Here is a 14,780-nt window from a genome sequence, read left to right on the forward strand (position 1 = left end):
CATCTCTGCTGCTCCCAGCCTGCCTCCCCCCACCCCCATTCCTAAGAACAAGAGTAATGGGAAAGCTTTCTCAATTCAGTCCAGAGCAAAGCACATTTTAAAGGCAAATAAGGTTTTTATTTAAGTGACATTTGAGAGTTAAAAACCAGCTCACATCAAAATCAAGACCAATTGTAAAAATCCTTTAACTCCATAATGCTGTTTTTGTCTTGTTAGAAATCTGATATTTTACATTTTTTTTTCTAACGGATTTTGTACAAGGCAGCCATAAGGAATATAATAAACCATTTCCACCACAGAACCATCCATCACAGAGAATACTGGAAGTTACACAGGGACTGTCAAACCACAGACAGGGTCAGACTGGTGGCCACCACTGAGTAAACAAATAGAAAAGGATAGCAAGGTTCGAGGGAGGGGGTCCCTATGCATGAGCCGCCCTCCTCTGGCCTGCCCCTCCTTGGTGTCACCTGCCTCTCTTGTCCCAAAGAGGATAGAGTCAAACCAATTTTCTCCCAACTGTCCTATTGGTTTCTCAGCAAGGACAGCAGAGTCCAGCCTGGCCTGACTGCTTAAACTTAACCCTAATTTGGGTGCTTAAGAAAGTTCCCTCTAGCCCCGAAGGAAGGGAAGGAGGGATTTTTTTTTTTGGCTGAGCCATAGACAATAAGTTTCCAGAGCACTTGGCACCCAGTCCCCTGGGATCAGGCTGGAAAATGGTGGTTTAGGGTGGGGTCAATGCGAGGCTCCCTCCCAGGTGTACCTGAGCTGGGTGGGGGAGTGGGTGCAAAACTGGAACTACCTCCTGACCCTGGTCCACCTGCCTGGGTGGGGTCTGGCTTCATTTGAAGATGGGTGCCATGTTTTGTTTGCAGGACACCTCCAGAGCACAGCTATGGGCTCAAAGTGAAGAAAGTACAGTTTAAAAGCAAGATCCAGTCTCCTCTCTTTCAGAAAACCATCCCCAGTAATCTTGGGAATGCTGGGATTCAGACACATTAGTCGCAACCCAGCACCCAGACAGGGAAGCTGTTCATCCAAATGCGTGTATCTTTCTTTTTTATAATATTCTGTGGTGCTTAAGGAGTCGGGTCTTTGGTGGGGTTGGGAGGGACCATGATGCTAGAAGAGCAGGCCCCAGCAAAGAATGTACCCTGAACCCCCAACAGGGCAAGTGACAGAGGAAGGCGGCAGGCATCCCTTGCCAGGACAGCCACCACATGGAGAAGAACAAACATGCCACGCAAGAAACAGGGAGCTTTGGTCAGGCAGGAAGATCTGTTTCCAGCTGCTGGAGAGCAGGCACACCAGTAGCTAGAAGCTTCTCTAGAAAACAGCTGGATTGGGGCTCACAGAACTACTGAAGAGGCAACAGCACCTGCTCCAAAAACAATGGGACTTGGGTTCTTTTTGTCTCTGACTTGACAGACAAAATTGAACAAACCACTAGCATAGAAACTGCTCATGGGATACAGAAAGCAGTATTGAAACATGAGTTGTCTCCTCACCAAACAGAACCACAAGTACACATGTTCACACATGCCAACTACAGCTCCAGGGGAATTGTGGTCACAAGGTTTCCCTGTATACCATCAGTGTCTCATGAGGAAGTCCTCAAATCCCAATCCAGGGCTTCAGCAAAGGAAGGGATGGGGCCCTCCTGCTGGGTCCTGTGTCTCAGCCCTGATCCTCAGAGCCACAGAGTCCTGATCACCAACTGGGAACTCCTTGGGAATCCCGGGTGTGCATTCTCCCTTCCCCAGCCCAAGTTTATCAGAAAGGGAAGGGGGGAATCAAATTGGGGGAAAGTGTCTCATGTTAATCATTTATCATTTGAAATAATTTCTCAGTGGCTTCTGTGGAAAGGAGATAATGGGCTGTCAGAATCAGACCAAGTCTGCTTAAGTTCAAATCACAGTACTTTGGGAAATGAGTGGAAAGAATTAGGATTGTGGTGGCTATGCTATATGGGCTGGTGCCAACAGAGAGCCAAGAACAATGACATGTTGAAGGGAGGATGGGCAGGTGAGAACGGCCAGGAGGCAGGACTGGAGGAAGCTAAAGCTTCCACGCCACCTGCAAACCCCAGCAGCACCTGGCTCAATACTGGATGCAGTGCTGAAAGTGGAGAAGAGCTGGCAGGCAAGTCAGGCGAAGGTGGCAGGAGCTGGCAAATTGGAGAAGATACTTCTAGTGGAGAAAGCAGGGGGGATCTGGGAGCCCAGACCCCTCCAGTTCCAGCGAGGAACCCAGTTTGCCAGGAAAACACAACACAGTGCCGGCGGCCCCCACCAGCAGCCACCATGGTTGCTGCAAGAGGTAGACATTGAGCAGAAGCGATACTGAGCTCACATAGGTGCCTGCCTGCCGTGTGCACAGATGTCTGGCCCCTGGAGCAGCCTGACTGATGGAACTGAGCCCAGCCTCAGTGGCAGCTGCTGGAGGTCTCAGAAGCAACCAGGCATGGGAGCTGGAGCAAGTACAGAAGACCTATGCCCAGGGGCTCAGCAGCAGGAGGACCTGGGGCCCCAAGAGAACCAAGCCCAGCCACCCTCAGGGGACTACCCAGACCAAGCTGAGTGACAGACAGAAGGGAACAGAATACACAGCTTGAGCCAAAATTCCAGGAACTCCCAGAAGCCTGGGATCTCAGTTCTATGCCTTCCAGGAACCCAAAGGAAGAGATGAGTCTGAGCAGAGCTGGGCAGGGGGAGCCAGGCCAGTACCCTTGGTGTCTGGGAGGGGGCTGTTTCTGTCCCTAGGACACCCAGTTTGGGCATCAGAGCCAGGTAAACCTGCTGGGAATAGGGGCTTTCTCTGAGGTGCTGGGTCAGGCACTCCTCCCTCCCGGCCCTCTCAGAAACCCTTGCCCAGGCTGGGTAAAGGTGTGGATCACTGGGCCTCTGAGGGTGGAAAGAGCAGCCTAGGAGTCAAAAACTCTTATTACCCACCTCAGCTAGGGAGACCCTCCGATAACAGAAGGAAGACAGGGCCCAGAGAGAGTACGAAACAGGCTCAAGAGTACACAGCCAGACCAACTGGGCCAGAGGCTGTAGCCTCACAAGGCTGGGCTCCCAGAAGAGCAACACGTGTCCTCACGGGTCATGGGAGAATGTTGAGAATACTGAGGACAAAAGTGGGGAACAAAAGACAGCTGCAGGACAGACCGTCAGCACCAGACCCGTCCCCAGGGCTGTGGACAGACACCAAATACATGAGGATGAACCCAGAGGACGTCCTCTCTCTCCCCGAAAGTGACCACTTGGCCATGAACAGAGCCAGCCCCAAAGTGATGACCCAGGATATCACAGGAAGGGTGGGCACAAATGCCGCTCACTCTTCCAACACGGCCAGTTGCTGGCGGACCGGGGCTGGTGACTTCTCCGCTTGGAGCCTGTCTAGCACGGCTGCGGAGGCCCTAGGCTTGCTCAACAGTCCGGCTGGCACAGGCCTGCCCTCGGGATCAAGCAAACACCACTCTGAGCCCTGACATGGGCTCGCCCGCAGGGCGAGGAGACAGCAGGGGCTGCACTGAGACTCCCGGATTTCACCCTGTCGCAGCCCAGGGAGGGTTCCCTCCCCTCCCCACTGTGATCGGACACTGCTGGACAGACACGGGAGGGGAAAAGCAGGAAAACGCCTGTGTCAGGGAGAAGGCAGCCCTCCCGTCTCTGCAGGCAGCCTGGCTGGCCCCCCTGCTCTGAGCACCACCCGCCCCCTCCCGCTCAGGGCACCGATTCGAACTTGGGAGGCCCACGAGCCCAGCTGAGAGCGGGCAGCGGCCGCTCGTGGTCCTTGTCAGATTCGGGCTGGCTCTGCGCGCGCTCGGGTTTGGGGTTGGCGGCGGGCGGGTCGGGCTGCTGCACCGACATGGTCCTGCGCAGGTGGTTGCGCTTGCGCAGGAACTCCGGCTGGGCGTGCAGCCCGAAGCTGCCCTTGCGCAGGATCATGCGCGAGTTGTTCTTCTTGGGGCGCGAGCGGTGGCTGGCCTCCAGCGCCGCCAGGTGTGCGGCGTAGCCTTCATTCAGGAACTGCGGAGGGGACAGGCGTCAGGCCAGCGCCCGATGCTGTCCCCCAGCATCGCCATTTCCCTGAAACACCCTGTTAGGGAATCTGCCGGGAAACCGAAGTAGGGTGCTCATTACGATTCCAGGGTCCCTCTGTCTGTATGTGGGTCACACCAGAGTACTCTGGATTTTTTTTCTCCTGGTGTTCGAGGGAACCCCAGGACCTTAGGATTGTGAGGCAAGCGCTCACCACTGGGCTACTCCCCAGCCTGCCTTTCCTCTAGATTCTTCACCCTAGTGAACGGCCCGCCCATCCTTGTCACCCTCACTAAAATCCCAAAATGGAAACCCCCTCAGCGTGCAGCTCTAACCCACGTAACTGTTACTTGCTGCCTCTCACAACTGCCCTTCTTGCCACTCCTTCCCACTGTGTCCTCAGAACCTTGCTGCTCGAAGTGTGGTTTATACCAGCATCACCTAGACGCTCTTTGGGCAGAATCTCAGGCCATCCCACCCCATCCCCGCCCCAGGCCCACCTCAGAATCACCTTGTAAGTGAGATTCCCAGGTGATCCCTGGGAAGCAAGTTAATTTGAGAAGTAGGGTTCTCCATCCCCCACCCACGTGAGGAGACACCATCTTCTGGCTCCCCAGCTGCTGGTCACTCTAAGGCCCCTCCCACTTGACATACTTTCCCTCCAACCTGCTTCTCAGTCCCAATAGTAGTATCTATCCTCTGCCTGGTCACCCAAGGCAGACACCAGGCCCCAACCTTGGCTTTCCATTTCTTTCCACATTGATCCATTCATTACCAAATCCAATCCAGCCCCTACCTCTTAAACCCTCCACCCTCTCCAACTTCCTTGCTTTCCCCCACCCACCTTCAGGCTGCAAACAGCCTGAAGGATCTTTCTGGACCACAAGCAGACCTTACTCCACCGATTTAAAGGACAAAGTCCAAAATGAGCAAGGCACATGGGCCAGCTTGTATGCATGGACCACTGCAACCCTCTGTCCTCTCCATGCCTACCCCATGCTGAGTCACTGCTTGGGGTGATGTTCTCTGTCACCTCTGACCTTGATTTCCACTGCTGCCTGTGCCACAAATAAATGCTGCTCTCCATCTCAGGACCTTCCTGGACAATTCCTTCAAGCTTCCAGAAGCCTGGGTTAGCTGCTCCTCTCTAGAATTTTCTGTGCTCTCTGTCATACATCATGGCACTTGCCACATTCTACTGTCATTGTCTACGAATTCTCCCATCTCTCCCACTACACTTCACTGGGGATTCTTTCCTGCCTTGGCCCAGTCCAAGACAGTTTCTCAATAGTGTTTGCTGAATAAATTGAAAGAAGAAAGGAGCAAGTAGTTGGTTGAATGAAAAAACCAACTGCCTACTCTCCCACCTGGCTCCTTCCCTGGCCCCTATTCCCTCAGCCCCCAGTCGGGCCTTCACTCACCTGGCACTGGGTTTGGTACTTCTTGGTGGGCCGGCCCACAATGAAGATCTGGGAGGCTGGCAGTCCCAGAACACTGTAGACAGAGACGTCCTTCGTGGAGCCATAGGCAGCACTGATTTTAATGAAGCACTGAAACACAGAGCAACTCATGGAGGAAGAGGGAGGCCCAGCCTCCCTGGGTGGGAAGGCTTCCAGGGAGCCCCTGTTTAAGGACACTGTATCTGCACTCAGACTCCAAGGCAAGAGTCCCCAGAGAGGCTGCCCCTCCCTGTCCCCGCCCCATACCCCAGGTCTCATATAGGCCGCAGTACTGACCACATTATTTAATGACCCACCTCAGGCAGCATTACACAGAGCTCATGTAACAATGGAGCCAAATGTCCCTTTGTGGATAAGGAAACTCTGTTCCAGAGTTTACGTATCACAGGGCAGAGCAAGAGGCCAGATCTGGGATCCATGCATCCGCTGCCTCTGGCTGGCAGATGTCCTCCCCAGAAGCCCCCACCCAGTTTAGAGAATTGGCCAACACCCATCTTGATCCAGAGACACTTTGAGAACATCACCCCATCCTTCTGCCCATCCCGCTGGATAAAACTAGCCCTCCCCCTGTTGAGGGGCTCACCATCCAGCAGCCCCTCGCTATGCCTCTGCACCCATGTCCTCCAACAATCACAGAGACTTTGGTCCTGGGTCATGGCTTTCCTTCCTTCTAAACACCTACTGCTAGGATGCCTTACCGTTCACGTGGAAGCCTACCACTAGTATACCATCGCTGCCTCTCAGCTTTCCTTAATAACTCACTGTGCCCATTGAGTCAGAGTCTCAGTCCACAACCAGCATGATCTGAGCTCTGAGCTGCATTCCCATCCTCATCACTGCTTCTTTCCCCCCATATCTCTTATGGCCATCACCCCAGCTGCTCTTCAGCCTCATCCACACCTGCCCCATCCTGCCTGGGTACCCATGGTATCTCGGTGATGTCTGACCTCTTGCCCCTTCATCCTCCTCCCACACACTCCTGGCCAAATCTCAGCCCAGAATTTTTCTACCATGTTCCTTCTCCATTTCTATATGCTGACTACCAAGAGCTGCTAGAGAAACTCACAGAACCATGTAGATCCCACTCTACTTATTCTTTGTGTCTCTCCCAAGTCAACATCAAAGATGCTGCCTTTGATGTTGAACCAAAGAGCAGGCTCCCCCAGCCCACAGCAACTTGACTTGTCAGTTGGTTTATTCCCAGCTGCCCTTGAGCTCCAAAGAAGGAGCAGCCCGTTTCCCCCTCCCTTCCCACCTCTTCATTCACCTGAGCTCACTCCTGTAACTTCAACCCTCCATCCCACCTGCATGTCCACTCTAAGCTGAGATCCTCCTTCACTCCTCACCCTGATTCTGTCCCCTTGGCCCTCAGAGGTGTCCCTTCCTCACAGAGGTCATGAAGCATCCAGTCTTCATCTAGTGAACCCTTCTTACTGGCCCACAGCTCTTCATAAGAAGGGGATTGTCTACTTGGAACCCTCAGTCCCCTGACACCTGAAGCCTCTCTCTCCTAGCCCTTGTCCTCCTCTGACTCTCCTCCTGGCTCCTCACTTGGCTTCTCTCACTCATCTCAGAGGCCCAGAGCAGCTTCTCCTGGCTCCTGCCTTTCCCAGGGGATGCTTCCCCTTACTGACCTGCCTCCAGTGATGGCTCCAATCTCTACCCAGCCAAAGCCACTGCCCCAACCCATGTGCTGGGGCTGATGTGGCCGTATCAGCCTCCGAGTGTTCACAATTGAGCAAACCCCTGTCTGGTCCTCCTCCTAGGTCCTCTCTCATTTCATTCACTCACTCATGTATTCATTCTATTAGCATTTGGAAAGTGCCTACTGCAGGCTATGGTTGCCCCAAATCCTGGACTTTGCCATGGAGGCCATGGTCAGAATAGCACCTGAATCCCTCCTGGGGATCCCTCCTGTTCCAATAGGACATCTGAGAGTCCCTCACCCCCTACATCAAACCACCACCAAGTCTGGACAACTCTACCTCCCGATTCTCATGCTGCCCAGGCCTTTCTCCCATCCCATGGTCAATACCTGGGTTTCAGTCTTTCTGTCTTTTGCTTGGGCAACAGCATTCTGACTGGTCTCCCTGCCTGTCCTTCTTCCATTCTGCTCTCCACAAAGCCACCAGAGAGATCTTTCTACAACTCAAATTAGACACTGCCTTGCTTTAGTCTCTCCCATCCCTCCCATTGCTGTCAACAGAGAATCCATGGTCTTGGCCTGTTTCCCAAAGTCTTCAAGGCCTGCCAAGCTTTCAGCTCCCACTTGCCATGAGGCTGACCCTGCCTGCACATATACCATCCTGGATGCCTGCAGCTCTGGAGCCTGGATGCCCAGGCTCTTTCTCACCTCTGTGCCTTTGCACACCACAAAAGTTGTCAAATCAAAATGGAATTGCTTGTGTCAATCCTAACAAAAAATAAACAAAACTTGGAGATTGTGAAGGAAGAGTTCTCACTCGTGATTGCCTGATAGTAACTACCACACAAGACTGCCAGAACCACAATTTTGCAGCAGGGCCACAGCAATCTCCTACAAACAGTACTTCTTGGAGGACATCTGCCCAGCAATTGTCTGTTCAACCTCAGACTGGTGCCATCTTGCTACTAATCCTCTCAAGATAGCTAGTATGATCCTCCTCCTTTTGACCTTTAAAAACTTCCCCTTCCACCTCCTCAGACCCACCTACATGCATTCCCACTAATGCTCTGCTATTCCTACTACCATACTATTCCCAAGTAAAGCTTGGTTTTATTTCTATTTTAATCTTTTGATATATCTCTAGGTTGGCCCCGTGCTGTTTCATTGTCTACCTGACAACCCATACTCATGCTTCAAAAGGATACTCAAAGGTTACCACTACTAGAAGCCCTCTGGGGCCTCCCCTGGCAATGCAAGTCCTTTCTCCTCTGTTTGTCAATAGCCCCTTCTTTCAGCCACACACCAGTAATTGTCAATTTACAAGTCTTTCTTTCTCTAAATCAGGGATTGGCAGACTTTTTCTGTGAAAAGCCAGATAGTAAATATTTTAGGCTTTGCACTCTGTCACAGCTACTCAATTCTTCCATTGTAATGCAAAAGCAACCACAGATAATATGTAAACAAATTAGTTTGGCTGTGTTCCAATAAAACTTTATTTAGGGACACTGAAGTTTGAATTCATGTAATTTTCATTGGCTAACTCCTGCCCTAGATCTGTGATTCTCAAAATTCTCCTATGGATCAGAATTCCCCCTCTGGAGGGCTTGTGGAAAGTTTGCTTGGCCGCCTCCGCAGGTGCGGACAAAGATGCCTGTCTCAGGCTCTCACAATGAGTACCACAGTTCTGGGTGGGTAAATTGGTGTGTGGGTGGCGGGGGGGGGGGGGGGGGGGGGGGCGGTGTACTGTTTTACGCAATAGGTACTTAAATGTGGAGACAAGGCTTTTAGAGTCAGGAGATGATAAAGGATGAACATCCGTCGAAGAAGCTAACACCTACATCCAATGAGATGCACGCGGGTGTGCTCTGCAAACCGAGCATCCCCTTGCACCAACAAGGAACTACGGAGGTGTATCCCCACCCAGTGGAGGAGCATGAAGGAGGGGCGTGGTCTAATCCCTCCCCTCCCCAGTGAGGGCCTGACGCCGAGGCCCCGCCTTCGCGTGGGTGTAGCCGAGGCCACGCCCACCTTGGCCCCACTCACCTCCTGCATGAGGTTACGGAGGAAGATGGCCTTCTGCCGCAGCGGGTCGTGTACCAGCCCGTCCGAGAAGAAGATCATGCCCTGTGGGAAGTTGTGCTGGGACAGCCACGACACCACCCGCTGCTTCTGCATGTCCGGCCTCCCCGTGATGTAAAGGATCATGTAGCCCAGGTCCTGCCAGTGCCTGGCGGGATGGCATTGTAGGGTCCAGTGCAGCCCATGCAGGCTACCCGCTGCCCAGTGGTCTGCCCAGCCCACTGCAGCCCCGGAAGTGCTCTAAGGAGCACTAGGAAGAACAGGGAGGACCCCCAAATCCACACTCCAGGTTGAGCCTTGTGAGTCCAGGACACCTCTGGATGATCTGCGAGCACTGCCTCTCCACTACCAACCTGCTCTCCCCACTCCTGCCCTCTCTCTGGAGCAGAAAGGCTGCCTTTAATTCCTTCCCTTTCCCTCTGCCTGCCCTCCCTCCTCCTCCAGTGAGCAAGGCTTTCATTTCTCATCCTTAGCTCTGACCCCACCTCTCTCCTGGGCCACTACAAAAGCCGGTGGTGGCCTCTGTCCCTCCAGTCCCCCATTCCAATCTGACCTGGGTCTATGCCACCTTGGGCAGATCACTCACACACACACTCCCAAGATTCCAGTTTCCCCATCTATAAAGTGGGAATAACTCTATGGGGTTATTCCAAGGATGAAAGGAATTAATATATGCCTGGCATGGGGTACCCCACACAACTGACTGTATTATCCTCATGCGTTCACATGTGATTTACATAAATCATAATCCAATTCCATTACTCCTTTGCCTAAAAGCACACCTGACTCCTTAGTGGCCTGAGATAACCTCTAGGTCTCACTGCACTTGTGACCTGCTCCTGGTTTTGCCTTGCAAGTCCCTTCTCCTCAAAGGCACGGGACTGTTTTGCTGCCTCTGGATGAGCCCTGTGCTCTGCACTGAAAACCTCTCCCCTAGACTTTCTTCACAGCTCCATCTCCTGTGCTCGCTCCTTCAAGGCCCCTCCTCCAGGAAGTCTTCCTGCTTCCCAGTGGAATGGGCCTCTTTGCTCTGTGCTCTCTCTTGACAACAAGATGCCAGATGAGCCCAGACCTGTCTGGGTACTATTGTGGGATAAGCCACCACCTGGCTACCATAGATTGGTATCTGGGAGATTGGGGGGTGGGTTCTGTAAAGAAGCACAGGGATGGTAACACCCACTGGATGCTGGGGAGTTCTGAATGGGGCCATGGGATCTGCACTGACATAAAGCATCTTTTACTACAAGGTGTGGAGGAGCCTGGGGCACCAGGAAGTTGCAGAGGGAAAAGACCATAGCCCCACTTTCCTGCTGTGGGACTGTCCCAGGCCAGTTCCCACAAAGCCAGCAGGTAGCTGGAGGTCAGCAGTCCCTGGGAAGCCCTTGAGCCAGACCGGTCTCCTCTTCCAAAGCCATCATTGCCCCCACGATCTCCCAGTCCCCCACATCTTGGGGAGGAAGGGAAGGAGGGACAAATGAACAAGGGAAGGTTGACAATGGGGAGGGACTTTCCCAAGGACCCTCAGTGGATTTCTAATGGAGGTGAAACCAGGACTTCCCAGCCCAGAGACGCATGGAAATCCAGAGAAAAGCAGGAAATCAATGCATCCCCAGGGCAGACTTCTCCCTCAGGGGAGGCAGCACTCACCGGACAACATCCACTGCGCCTGGCCGGACCTTGGGGTCGCTTCCCATGATAGACACGCTGGCTGCGAAGGACCCGTCAATGCTGAACACAACACACTCCATGCCCCGAGGCAGCACCGTGAGGTAACTCATCGCACAGCTCTGGTCGCCCCTGAAAGGTAGCGGCCTGCGGTCAGTCTGGTGCCAGGGTCTGGTAGCCTCTTCCCATTTCCTCTCTCCATGCACACAGAGATGGGACCTGTCTTCTGCTCGAGGGCCACAGAGATGGGAGAAGCTGCAATGAGGATGTTCCCTAGGTCCTACCTGACAACCATCTTCACAGGATAGACACCAACACCCAAACGCCGGGGCCGGGGTACATTGTATGTGACACGGCCACTATTATTGGTAATCTCTGTGTCCAGGTGAACCCAGCGGCCCGAGGACGGCTCTGCCATCACCAGGATGTCCACCTGCAGGCAGTGAACAGGACAGTGGACTCTCAAGGCTGAGAGGCTGCAGGTTCAACAGAGGGTCTAGGCTGGGGAGCTAGGACTCAGGATCCCGTCATCCCTTCCCTCAAGCCACAGTGGTTTCTCTTTCCTCCTCACCCTTGCTCACCTCCAGCCCATCTGCCTGAGCAAGGGGATTGTTCCCTGCTCCATCCTCTCACCATGGACAGCTCAGTCTCCTGAGACCCTCACCCCTCACACCCTGTGATACGGTGAGGCACACGGTGCATATGGCCTACTGAGAAGGGGATGCTAGCCCTCAGTACCTTCTCTCCAGTCAGAGCCACCATGTCAAGAGGCCCATACATAAACCGCCCCACCAGGACCTGGGGGCCATCTTCGGCAGCAATCACATCATTGGCCCGGTGATTAGCAGTGACATTCTGGAAGGACAGAAAGAAACCAGTGTGGCCTTTGTGAGTAAGGCTTGACCCTGCTTCGTCATGAAAGTACTCTCAGGGTGGCTGGAGAGATGTGGACTACTGAGTCATGTCTCCTACTAACTTCTGTTAGGGTTTCAGAGATGGGTTCCCACAGAAGCCATGAGAAAAACAGACTGAGTCAACAAAATTGTTGACCCTGGGCCTCCCACACTTTTGATAGTATACCCCCAAGGTGGCAACCAATCCTCAACGGCCTGTTGTCCACGTCTAGATTCCTAGGCTGGAGACTCCCAGTCACCTTTAGTCATCTCTCTGTATCACAGCTCACATGCAATAGCTGTTTACCATCTGGCTTTTTAGTGGAAAATTTCAAATGTACAATAACAGAGAAAATAATACAGAAGAGCTTGGGAGCCTGGTAGCAGCTCCAACACTTAGGCCATTCTGGTCACCTCCTCCCCAGCCCAGCCCAGCACAGCCCAGCACAGTGCAGGCCAGAACAGACCAGCACAGGTTACTCCAGAGCAGGTTCTGACACCACATCATTTCATCTGTGTCTGTCCAGCTAATTCCCATCCTCCTTTCCTCTGGCCTTCAGATCAGTCCTGTGTTGGCCTTGACTCCCCACCACTCCCAGGCTGCCCTGTGAGACCCACATCCCTGGACCCAGTGACTCCTTTATAGTCTGGCCACATTGGTATCTCCACCACACTCACATTACCTCTTGCCTGGAGTCTGCTAGGAGCTTCCTAATGGAACTCCTTATTCAAAAACTGCCCCTAGCCCCAGATCCTCTGCCTTTATAGGGCCAGACCCCCAACATCCTCAGATGAAGGCCAGACCTTGAGCTCAGTATTCCAGGCCTTGTCCAAACCACTTCTGCACACTGCTCCCCTGTGCTGCTCTTCTGTGGGGGCCTCGGACCTCTGCTTCCACACTCTAGCCCACCCCCTCAGTCCAGACTCAACTCCATCTCCACCCTGAAGACACACTCTTTGGACTCCCCAAAGGTATGGTCTCTTCCTCCTCTCAACTCCCATGGCCTTTTAGCCCACTTCAAAAACATCTGCAGGACTAGTCTGCACCAGTCCCTAGGAGGAACTGTTCATGGGCCCTGCCCATCAGATGTCCAGCCAAGAGGGAGACAGGAGCACCATAGAGGGAAGGTGGACTGGTGTAATGAGCACACAAGATGCTCAACCTCACTGGTCATCAGGGAAATGCAAACTGAAGGCACAGTGTCTCACTCCTGGAATGACAGGAGTCAGACAGGCGCGGACAGGTTTTGGAGAGGAGGAGGAGAAACCAGATCCCACATGCCCTGCTGGAGGGAGCATGAAATGGTGCAGCTGCTGTGGAGAACAGTTGGCGGTTCCTCAAATGATAAAGCACAGAGTCACCATTTGATCCAGCAGTTCCCCTCCTAGGTCTGTACCCAAGAGAAACAGTGCACACAGTATATGTGCACACAAAATGTGTGCTGGAAGATTTGGAGCAGCATTATTCATCACAGCTAAATGTCCATCAACTGATAAATACACAAAATACAGAATGCGATGGAATGTTACTCAGCCATGAAAAGGAATGACATTCTGAAACATGCCGTGGCATTGATGAACCTTGAGAACACTGTGCAAAGTGACAGAAGCCAGTCGCAAAAGACCACATGTTATGGGGTTGCAGTTAAATGAAATGTGCAGAATAGGCAAATCTACAGAGACAGAGAGTAAAGTACTAATTGCTTAGGGAGGGGAAAGGACTAGGGACAAGGGAAAACAGCTGAAGGGGCTTCTTTTCTAAGGTGACAAAAATGTCCTTAAAATTGACCATGGTGATAGTTGCACACATCTGTGAATTATATCTCAATAAATATGTTTACAAAAAAAAAAGAGTTGATTCATGAAGCATTGGTCAGCCTCTACCTTTTATGACTGTTTTTAGGATTTATGTCTGATCTTCCACAGTAGTAGCTATGTCTGTACACAGTCTCAGGCTGCAAAAAGTCCTAGCAGAGGGACTGAGAGTAGGCACTGGTGACAGTTTGCCTAGTGAATAATTAGATGTATGCATCCCAAACTCCTACTCATCTGTAGGGTACTACAGAGTTCCTTCTCCAGAGAAATCCTGTATGACCTGCCCTGACAATCCTTTCCATCTCCATCTGAGTCTGTGCCTCCCTCCGTTACAGCAAATATCACACAGGCCATATTCAATGTTAAGTTAAAGAGCCCTGCGGCCACGGGCAGGACTCTGGTGCCGTATCTTCAGAAGCCTGACACGTAGCAATTGCTCCTGCGGCCCGGGGTTTGTCTCAGCAAGAGTCCCAGCCCCGTGGGTGCTAACGGTTGCCAACGCTCCTTGTATAAACTTCCTGACTACGCCAACCCCAGGGCAACTCCACCTCACTAAGGCAAGCCCATATGCAGCTGAGCCTGCACGTACCCGCAGCTTCACCTGGGTCCTCTTGCGAAGCCACTTTTCCCGGGGGTAAGCGGGGCTCAGGGCAGCAGGGTCCAAGCCAGCACTCTCCTTGATGCTCACGCTCTCATACCGCATCACCTACAGCAGCAGACATGGAGTGGGCAGGCTTCCCACCCTGCTACCTCCCTCCCAGGGCCAGGCCCATGAGCAGTGGCCCTCCTCCAGCCTTCCCACCTCCCAACCTGAACCCTCTGGAGGCTGAGTCCCCAGGAACCACCTCCCTGCCCACAGGCCCTGACAGGTAGGGCCTGGCACCAACTCCTGAATGGCTGTTTGGGGGAACAGCCTCTGTCCTCCATGCCCGAATCCTGTGGCTAATCAAAGTGGCACTCCTTCTCTGCCCTCCATTCTGAATGACAGGTGACTTAAGACCAGCCTCCCCTCCTCAAGGCCATTGCCCCCCCTCTCCACCATAATCCTCTGCTGGGTCATTCTCTTTAGCATCCACATACGGTCCCTGGACCCCCTTCTGCCCCTCCAGTTTCCTCTGCACCCCTGGTCTAACCTTACGCAGCTCTGTACAACAGGCCTCTCCTAGACTCCGCCCTTCCT

At 53.0% G+C, this 14,780-nt stretch overlaps 1 protein-coding gene across 4 annotated transcripts in view; it reads right to left on the minus strand.

Moving 5' to 3' along the window:
* Positions 1 to 95: 95 nt before the first annotated feature.
* Pitpnm3 (PITPNM family member 3) overlaps positions 96 to 14,780 on the minus strand; it is a 95,448-nt gene continuing 80,763 nt past the window's right edge. For all 4 annotated transcript variants that reach the window (XM_074047124.1, XM_074047125.1, XM_074047126.1 and 1 more), the window contains 7 exons: positions 14,190 to 14,306; positions 11,631 to 11,747; positions 11,177 to 11,325; positions 10,875 to 11,024; positions 9,192 to 9,375; positions 5,465 to 5,593; positions 96 to 4,031 (listed from right to left, as the gene is read on the minus strand). In XM_074047124.1, the coding sequence (XP_073903225.1) occupies positions 3,726 to 4,031; positions 5,465 to 5,593; positions 9,192 to 9,375; positions 10,875 to 11,024; positions 11,177 to 11,325; positions 11,631 to 11,747; positions 14,190 to 14,306 (1,152 nt within the window). In that variant the 3' untranslated portion in view covers positions 96 to 3,725. The remainder of the gene's footprint in view (positions 4,032 to 5,464; positions 5,594 to 9,191; positions 9,376 to 10,874; positions 11,025 to 11,176; positions 11,326 to 11,630; positions 11,748 to 14,189; positions 14,307 to 14,780) is intronic.

The sequence above is a fragment of the Castor canadensis genome, chromosome 11 (genome assembly GCF_047511655.1).
Source record: "Castor canadensis chromosome 11, mCasCan1.hap1v2, whole genome shotgun sequence".
Taxonomy (NCBI): Eukaryota; Metazoa; Chordata; class Mammalia; order Rodentia; family Castoridae; genus Castor; species Castor canadensis.